Here is a 10,079-nt window from a genome sequence, read left to right as displayed (position 1 = left end):
CCGGGAACCTTAAAATATAAACTGAATGGAACAATATGACTGACCTTCAAAAGTGCGGCAGTAACCAAGAAAAGAACGCAAACAACAATGCTGGCCAGAAAAGAATAAATCAAATATTATAAATAGAAGAAATGCATGTTTCCAGGTAAGAAAACAGTTAAAAAGCAACAAAAAGGCGAATTAAAACTGCAGAAGCAATAACTACATTAGAAAATTTTCAAGATCTTCAAAGAATGATGACACCTGCCTACACAATTGTTTGGAAACATAGGGACTCTCATAGTCTCTTCTATGCGCTGCTGTTTTCACTTACCATCAGTTTAGTTTCAAAAATTGCCACAAATTAGGTAACAGAGTTTCTTTTCATTTACTTCATGTTTTCTTTTACCTTATCTGACCCTATTAAAATTTTATATTTACCATTTAAGCATTTAAAATGACAACACACTAAATTCTTATATCAAATTTGTAAATTGCTCTACAGAGATTCAGTCAGTTCATAAAACTTAAACTTTCTGGGAAAGAATGCAACTGTTCTAGATGAAAATTTCACAGTTCTAAAAGAGCAAACTTAAAGTTATTCAAAGTGAATAAAAGTCTGAAGATAGAACTATTGATTTATTGCTTTTGAGGTTGTATAGTAGCATTACATTCAATGATGACACTGAGATAAGTTCAAAAGAGATATTACTTACAAATGAGAACAAGAATAGACCAGCACATGATAAGATTTTTTCCCCTAATAAAAAGCCATAACAGGAAAGCTTACCATAGTATACTAATTACCAAATGATTTTGCTCAAAATCTTCTAGCTGCTATAATTTAGCTCTGTCACTGTTCTCAAAAATATTTTTGTCTTTCCCTTAACATGTAAAATTTATTGTGGGAGAGATTCATCTTTCTTAACAAGTTATTCTTTTTTTAAAATTGGCATATACAGTTACCAACATAGATCTAGTAGAAATAGATGGCAGTTCCAGTAAAAGAAAAAAAACGATTTTTTTTTAAATTTAATATTATCATATGTCCATTGGTACATACCTGTTTTATACTTTCATCAATGCATGAACCTAGCGTTTCTGCTATCTGGGAGAAATTTGGTCGCTCTTCAGGATTTTCTTTCCAACAGTTTTGCATCATTTTGTAACTAATAAAATGTTTTAAAGCAATTAAAAATACATGCGATAAATTTTACACATATACAGAGTGTCTACACATATTTGTAACAATCTTGAAAATATATATACAGGATGGGACAATTATAAGAGGCCCAAAGAACAGAGTTTAAAAGTTACAAAAAAAAAAAGGGGGGGAAAGGAAACAGTTCATTAACCTGCTTACAGCAGCTATTGAAAATGACCACATTCATCTCTTAGCCCTTTGGGATACTGACTTTAATTCATGAACAGACACCCTGTAGAGCTGCACTTTCAGATCCAGGTGGAGTATTCATTTTCATTATAGATGTGATATGCCAGTCCCTTGTTACATGCATGCATTGATTTTTTAGGACACTATAACATTTTGTGGTGAACTTCATCAGCAATTTCTGGTATTTGAACATGTTTTGGAATGTTTCTTGCATTGTTCAAAACAAATCCTGTCTGAAACCATTTTGTAACTGTTGCAATAGCACTTTCATACCCTTAAATTCATGAGCAACCAACTGGCTATTCTTTCTATTTGTTTGAACAAACCTTTCCACAACAAACACCCTTAGTTGCAGTATGATAAGTACCTGTGTGTGCGTACATAAACTCACACTGACACAGCCCAAATTAAGATTGAAAACTTTTGATCACGCGGTCTGGTTACATTCCTACATTCACAACCAATTGTTTCTTACTTGTCTGATTACTGTCCCCTTTAACCATGCATTACCATGAAGGGAAGGTGGAAAACTACAGCTTTCATGTGTTTAAAACAGTAAGCCTTAATTTTGTAGTTTAGCTACAGTAAAAATACTACATAAAATAATTTTAGAAAGATAAGATTTATTCATATTTAAAATTGTTATTATAAAATTATATTACAGTAAGCTCCCGATTATACGTGGAATATGGGAGTACAGTAACCGCGGATTAGCAAAAACATGGATAATCCACAAATACAGTAAACTCAAGATTATCAGGGATTGGATTATCTGCAGTTCGGATTATGAGTAGGTCTTTTCACACTTTTTTCTTCTAGTGATGGCTTACAACTAACCAACTTTTTTTGTAAAAATTTAACATATGTACTAATATTACAGTCATTAAATATTTTTTAAACTTATAATTGTAATATTGTTTGTTTTTAGATTCTATCTATAGTTTTTACATTGACTGTTATCCTTTTTAGCTATAATTTAAATGTACACTGGTGTGCAAAAATTAAGGACAAAGTCGAAAAATTAGCATAATGCAGGCAGACGTAATGGGGGAGTGTCTGAGTAGTATAAAGCATGTTGTCAGTGTAAGATCAGTATTTCTGGCAAAGAGATTGCATGCCGTATAGCAGTTAAAATCACACCGAGTTGCAGCCTCAGCGAGAAATGGCGAATAATCAATCTGTTAAACGACATCTGGATGCTTTTACCTGAGGTCGAATCATTGGGAAGTTGGAGGAAGGCCGCAGTGTGACAAGTGTGGCTGCAGAGTTCGGAATTGCTCACAGCATCGTTTCACGACTTTGGAGACAATTTCAAACTACAGGAACAGCTATCCGGGGGTTCAGTAGTGGTCGTCCACGAGGAACCACACCCCCAGATGACCGGTATATTGTCTTACAGGCCTGCCCATCGGAGAAGGCGTTCTCTGTGGTGCTGGGAACACCGGAATTAGAGAGACAATGAATGGGGAAGAGTACTCTTTACAGATGAGAGCAGATTCAGTCTGAGTAGCGATTCTCATCGCATATTCATCTGGAGAGAGCGAGGAAGCCGCAATCATCCCTCGAACATCATTAAAAGGGACAGGTATGGAGGTCGCGGTGTTCTCGTTTGGGGAGGCATCATGCTTGGTAGTCATACAGACCTTCACATCTTAGACGCAGGTTCAGTCAACGGGACCCGTTATTGTAACGAGATTCTTCTTCCATATGTGCGTCTTTTTAGAGGCGCTATGGATCCACAGTTCCTTTTCATGGACGACAATGCACCATGTCATCGCACAGTAGCTGCCAAACAGCTCTTAGAGAGTAAGGATATTGAACGTATGGATTGGCCGGCACGATCTCCGGATCTCAATCCCATCGAGCATGTATGGGATTTTCTAGGCAGACGCTTGGCAGCTCGTACCTTACTATCAGTAACGATTCGGGAGCTTCGATTGGCGCTGCAAGACGAATGGGCAGCAATGCCTCAACAACTCATTGACACCTTCATTCTCAGCATGGGCAGACGCTGTGAAACCTGCCCAGCAGTCGGGGGATTTCATATCCCCTACTGAAGACCGGATGTTTCTTGCTGGACACCCATCACAGGGATGTTTCGGCCTTCAGTTGCATTGCGCTCCATGCTACTTTTTCAAGAAAGCTTCTTTTTATCCCTCTGATTTCTCTTTTAGTAAGCGTTGCTTACATTACACATGTCCTTACGTATTGGGGATCTTACGGTATTAAATGTGTTGATTTGGAAAGATTTTGTACAAAGTTATATTGAAAAAACCGTCTCGTCCTTAATTTTTGCACACCAGTGTATGTGTGAGTGCTATTCATATTTTTTAGCAATTATATACACTAGTATCATTTCTTATTTATCATTCGGATTATTCGCGTATCCATGTTTACGGTGCCACCCTATTCCGCGTATAATCGGGAGTTTACTGTACAGTAAAAATGATGCTAATAGCTTAGTATAGTACATGTGCAATAGCTTAGAAATATCAATAACACTTGCATACGTTTAAACTTTCGCTAAAACAATAACATTGTTTGTAAAAAATACATGTAAAACTAAAAAAGGACTGCTCATTATTACAAACTGATTACATAAATAAGGGAGCAAATCATGCAAATAGATTAACTGCAACAGTTCATCTTAGGTTACTGCAAAAACGCATAGGAGAGCAGAGGGGAGTTCTTACAAGACTGCCCCGATTACTCATTTACGCATGTAAGTAGTGAAGATCTAAAAATCAGTTATAAGTAAGCAGTACTAGCGTAGATATATATACTATGTAAACAGCCAACTCATGACGCAAGCTCGGAAACATAGTCAGTCAAATCTTTCTCGCAAAACTAAAAAAACCCAATATTCAGTCAGCGAAAACGCTACCTGCATTTGTTGCACGCTGTGTCGCACACAGCTCAATCCTGAGCTGACAATATGGTGACTGGGTTGTTGATATGGTGAATTTTTGATTACAGTCATGTGTTTAGTGACACTCCCAAGGTTAAGACAAATTGATTGACGTAGGAATCATCAAAATTGGCCAAGGCGTTTAGCCTCTACGGCACCACATAGGAACAAACATACATACATAGACTTATAAACACAGTACCCTTCTTTGCATCATGCACGTGTAGTTGGGTAAAAAGGGACTTTCCTCACCATCCCCAAATGACTTTGATCAGAGCAAAAGTACTTAAATCTAATTTTAACCAAATTTGGTTAATTTTTGCAGCTTTGAAATTGTATGCAATTCTAAGCATGATTTCTAAGAATTAAAACCCTCTATAGCATGCAGTTCAAATCATATAATTTTTATTACTAACTAGTGAACCTAATTCGATGGCTGCATGAAATGAGAGTATTGAGTTATAAAAGCAAATTATATTAAATCAAGAGATGAAAATATTAGGAAGAGAATCATTTGCTAAGTTTTACTCCATATATCCAGAGCTGCCAATTACTACGAAAAAATCGTAGTGTCTACGAACTACAGCCTTGAGCTACGAAGCTACGGACACATGTCCAAAAATTATGATTTTCTTCTTTTTTATAACTCTAAAAAAATTTCCATCAATACAGATACTGTCCACATTAATAATATTTTAGTTAATAATGCTTTTGTGCTAACAAATGTTCCAAATTTTTGCTTAAAAATAAACAAAAATAATTTATCATACTAAATGATAAAAAAAAATATTTTTTTTTTTCAAAATTAACAGGCACTTGTCCTAATGTAAATCCCAGTTTATACTCGAAATTTTTGCTGATGATCTTCATTTGCCACACCCTCAAAAAAAGAAAAAAAAAACATACACACACACATACACAACAAACATTTTCAGCTCTGCTTGTCAGAACATTTTTTGAATTTTAGTTCCAACCTCCATGTGCAGGTTTTCTTTTCTAAAAAAACAAAAGTAAAGCAAACAATATCGCACATATTTTTTTTTTAATCATACAAAAAAACAATTAGCCAGTTTCAAAGATTCAGTCTTGGCACATTTTGATGCTAGGGCACCTTTCTGTTTTGTTCATATGTGTTACAAAAGGAACTCCAAATTGAGGCCATGTGGAAAACATGTTGTTTAAAAATTGTTGCAAAACTTAGAAATAACCTAATACTAAAAACAACTTTCAAAAAATCTTTAAAATCCCCCCCCCTCCACCTTAAATTTATCAGTTTGGTTTTGAAAATACGGGGGGGGGGGGGGTACTTTCTAGATTTTACAAACGTAAATTATTCACTAATCTTATATTTGTTATAAAAACGCGTCGTTTCATCCCCCCCCTCCCAGCACGCAAAACTCTGCTACAAATTTAGATTTTCAAAAGTTGGCAGTTCTGCATATATCCGTGATTCCTACTAAGTGGTGATTTCCTCATATACAACTCATTATCAAAGTCAACAGCTTGGAAAATTTTGCATAAAACTTGAACTTACACATAATCTGGACAAAAGTCTGGTTTTTCCATCCTATATCCATTTTTTAACTTTTTGTAGAATTCTTCATCCAAGTCAATACCAGGATATGGATTCCCACCAAGTGTGAACAACTCCCACATTAATATTCCATAAGACCATCTAAAAAAATTAGCACAGTTGCAGAAAAAGAAAAGTGAAAACATTTACAATCATGGTTCACAGAAGAGATGTAGGGGAAAAAAAGTGAAACTAGTTTTAACTTTCTTGCTAGATAAATTTGATGTATCAATTGTTAGGTAACTATATAACATTCTAACTGATTAGGACCTATTGAACCAAAATGTTATCAACCCGTTTTAATCTTATCATATGTGAAATGATCATTTTAAGGCAAATTAGACACTGATAATGTTAATGAAGAAATAACTTAAAGCATACTTCTAGGCAGTTGACAGGGAGACATCTTAAAATTAAGAAAAGAACGTATGACACATAAATATTTATTAATTTTGGGAGCGAAAACTTTTTAGTAATTAAGTAGCAGGTACATCAGTATATAGAACCATTTATCTGGATAATACGTAAATGTAAGCACATTTTGGATAGACGAACTTAGGAAGCTTGACAGGAAAAAGCACTAATGCAATATTTTTTTTAGCATAGTGAGAGGTTTCTATCTTTTTTTTTAAATTATATTTTTAGCAAAATATTTTATTTTATGTATTCTTATCAATTAATTTTGAGATAAATATTTAATTTGGTACTTTTCTGCATTTGTTTAATCTTGTTAAAATTGGTATTTATTCCATTATCTATTCAAAAAATTTTCACTTTTTCAAATCTTGAAAGTCATTTTTCTGACATAGCTAGCAATTAACATAGGATTCTATGGTCTGTGGGAGAAACTGGTAAAATAACAACAAACTGGACCTACTTTTGGCAACTAATTGTTTGTTCCTAATATAACTCAGCTTGGCGACCTTCTAACCATATGGATAATTAAAATTTTATAAGAATATTCCTGACTACTAATGTTTCTTTTCGCTTCTGGAGCATCTTGTTTTACCTAAGGGCAAGAGCCAGGGGTACAAATAGAGCTGTTCAGATTTATAGTGAGTAATGGTAGTTCTCAGTAAGTCATTTTGTTAAGCTCAGATACAGGGCTTAGAAACATAAGGGTCACACTTTGAAATTGAACTTGCTTTAATACTTTTTTGGGATTAGTGGAAGTTATTTTGATTCATCTTAAAACTGAAGAAATTTTGCATAGGTAGTGAATTTATTAGAGTTACTTATCGTCACCTCAGAGCAAGAGTAGGATAACTCAGTTGTTTCAGAGCTAAGATGTCTTACTGTCTGTTCTGAGGAAACGATAGACACTGCAGTAGGAACAACATCAAGGGCTTATTCAATGGCAAGGCCAAAATGTATGCATAGCTTAAAATGGAAAAAAATCAATTATTGTGAGAATTAGGAACCAAAAATTAGCTTAAATTGTGGATAATAAGTCAGGTGCAATTCAAATTTCTTCCATAAACTAACTGTTGTTGATGTGTTCATGGGTGAAAAAGATGAAATTAAATGGGGCCAAAAGGTATTATAAATATCTTAAAATTGATACATTAAATGGCTTTGAGTTTAGCAAGCAAAGCTCTAAATTAATTTAAGAAAGTAAAAAATACTTAAGCTATTGATACATACACATCACTTTTTGTTGTGAAAACATGATTCCATATGGATTCAATCGACATCCACTTTATAGGCAATGGGCCCTAAAATTTTTTAAAAACTCATAAAATGTATGATTTTTAAAACTTTATTAACAGTATTAAAACAAGAAGAGTACTTACATCCCCTCTCTTAACATAATTTTCATACTTATAGCAGTCTTTTGCCAAACCAAAGTCACATATCTTCACAATTTTTTCATCAGCCAAGAGTATGTTTCTTGCAGCAAGGTCTCTGTGAATTAACTAAGAAGCGAAAGAATAAAAAGGGAATGTATGATTCTTTTAGTTGATGTCTATAAGTCAACAAGTACTTGTAAAATTTATTTTTCCTTTTTCAGATATCCATCCCCCCCCCTCCCATTTCATATTCAGAAAAGATTATGAGATCATGGGTTTTCTTTTGCAATCCTTCATTTTTTTACCCCACTTTCTTTTTGTTTCATTTTTGAAAAATTGTGTAGTTCATTTTAAAATTTAGTAGATATGATTTACTTTTATCCCCTATGCAGTACGGCATATCTTTAGCCCTCTTTAAACATTTTCAAATAAGAACTGCTGCCAGCAAACAGTTCTGAATGCTGCACAGCTATTCTAGTAGTAAAATTTTCTCTAGTATTTAGGTAGCGTAAAATAACCTCTGGTTTTGTCTTTTGAGCAAAAATTCATTCAATCAAAAACATTCAAATATATTTAACCAACTGAATAATAGGACTTGATTTAATTAAACTGAAAATAATATCTAACTTCAAATTTAAAGGGAAAAAAATAGAGTTATTAAAGTTAAAGAAAATGAAATATATATCTTTTGAAATTGACTTACAATAAATTAAAAACATAGCAACTTAAAATAAATGTAAAGTGAAATGACTGCCAACCCTGACTGTCATGGAATCCATATCATATGTTTTCGCACATCAATTTTTTAACTGATTTGCAACTAATATAATTGTCACTTTGAAACATTAATACTATGTTTAAAATGCATAATCACAGATATGTAATTTGGGGCGCAAGGAACCCTTCTTTCAAAAGAAATAAATCAGCTTATAAATAAAAAGATAGCCAACAAAAGGTTTTCTTCCAGAAATCTTTTCATCCAAAAATTTATTACATTAAAAAATAGGTTCTTTACTGCTTTGAAACATGTTATCTACAATTTGGTTCTCGCTTGAGAATTGTTTTAATGCTCATAATTGTTTGTACAAAGAAAACATTTTGATTGTTTAACTATTAATGTTTTAATTTCTGAACTGGCTTAATTTGTTTATTTGCTGATATGCAAATTCTGTAATAAAAAAAATAATATTTCAGTTTTGAACTGTGACTCAAACTCCAATCAGGAAAAGCATGGGGGGAAAATTAACTTTTATAACTTTCTAAAAAAGGAAAATATTCAAAAAGCAAAATACGATGCTTGTTAACAAGGCTAACTTTCATTTGTCATTTGCAGTTTTCTCATGTGAAACGATGTAATAAAAACCAATGATATAATTTTTCCTTGGTCATTTCAAGGTAGGAACATACACATTCAAACAGACTGAGGGAGAATGGGCGGGGGGGGGAGATATTTTATTAATTATTCTTTTAATTATTACTTCCTTTTACAAAAAAGGAAGTATTGTATTCGCGAAAAAATTTTCACTCAAAAATCGCCCTTAATTTCCATTTTGCTCACCCCCAAATGAATGTTGAGTTTTTTTTTCGATTCGACCACATGCGGAAAAGTGCCTAAGAATGTATAGACACGCGAAATATCCATTTTGACCATCACCGAGGTAATTACAACGACTTTTCTCGTGACGTCTGTATGTATGTGCGTATGTGTGTATGTGCGTATGTATCTCGCATAACTCAAAAATGGTATGTCCTAGAAAGTTGAAATTTGGTACATAGACTCGTAGTGGGGTCTAGTTGTGCACCTCCCCTTTTGGTTGCTTTCGGATGTTCCTAAGGGGGTCTTTTGCACCTTTTTGGGGGGAAATCATTGTTAATTTCGATGTAAACTCAAGTGGCGTTATAATTTGTCGGACACTTGGCGATATATCGCCAGTCTTTTGGTCGCCAAGTTTTGTCGCCAACTTGGCGACAAATTTGGCGGAGTTTTTTTTTTTTTTTTTTAGTTTCAATTTGGCCATTGTTGGTGATATTTAGAGAATAAATATTGAATCACATTAAAATAGCGAATAATGGGGAAATGACATTAAATTGGAGTAAAAGGAAGTCATGTGATGCACACATCAGCTCGTTTTTATTATTATTTTTTTTAACTTCAAAGAATTTTTTTTGAATTTTTTTTTACACTTTCAGTTTTGCAATCATTTGTTTATTACTTATTGAAAACATAGTACTTACAGCTTATTTTTATGTTTCTTTGATGTCACATGTCATGTGCAATATTAGTTTTCTAATAGTTTTGCATTAATCATTATGCATCTGCTTTCAGTTTACATACTAACTTTTATTTTCTCATTAATATACAATATGAAGAATGTTGAGCAAAAATAGAAAGATCTTTTTCACTGAATATGATTGATTCATTGCATTGATTGCCAT

The 10,079-nt window shown here is 33.5% G+C and overlaps 1 protein-coding gene across 1 annotated transcript in view; it reads right to left on the bottom strand.

Annotated features, from left to right (window-relative positions):
- LOC129231071 (vascular endothelial growth factor receptor 1-like) overlaps positions 1-10,079 on the bottom strand; it is a 32,533-nt gene that overhangs the window by 5,553 nt on the left and 16,901 nt on the right. The window contains exons 6-9 of the mRNA XM_054865319.1: positions 7,647-7,769; positions 7,498-7,568; positions 5,815-5,955; positions 1,043-1,148 (exon numbers count right to left, since the gene is read on the bottom strand). Coding sequence (XP_054721294.1) covers positions 1,043-1,148; positions 5,815-5,955; positions 7,498-7,568; positions 7,647-7,769 — 441 coding nt within the window. The remainder of the gene's footprint in view (positions 1-1,042; positions 1,149-5,814; positions 5,956-7,497; positions 7,569-7,646; positions 7,770-10,079) is intronic.

The sequence above is a fragment of the Uloborus diversus genome, chromosome 10 (genome assembly GCF_026930045.1).
Source record: "Uloborus diversus isolate 005 chromosome 10, Udiv.v.3.1, whole genome shotgun sequence".
Classification (NCBI taxonomy): domain Eukaryota; kingdom Metazoa; phylum Arthropoda; class Arachnida; order Araneae; family Uloboridae; genus Uloborus; species Uloborus diversus.
The sequence above is the reverse complement of the archived record's forward strand: the minus strand, read 5'-3'. Positions and strand labels throughout refer to the sequence as shown.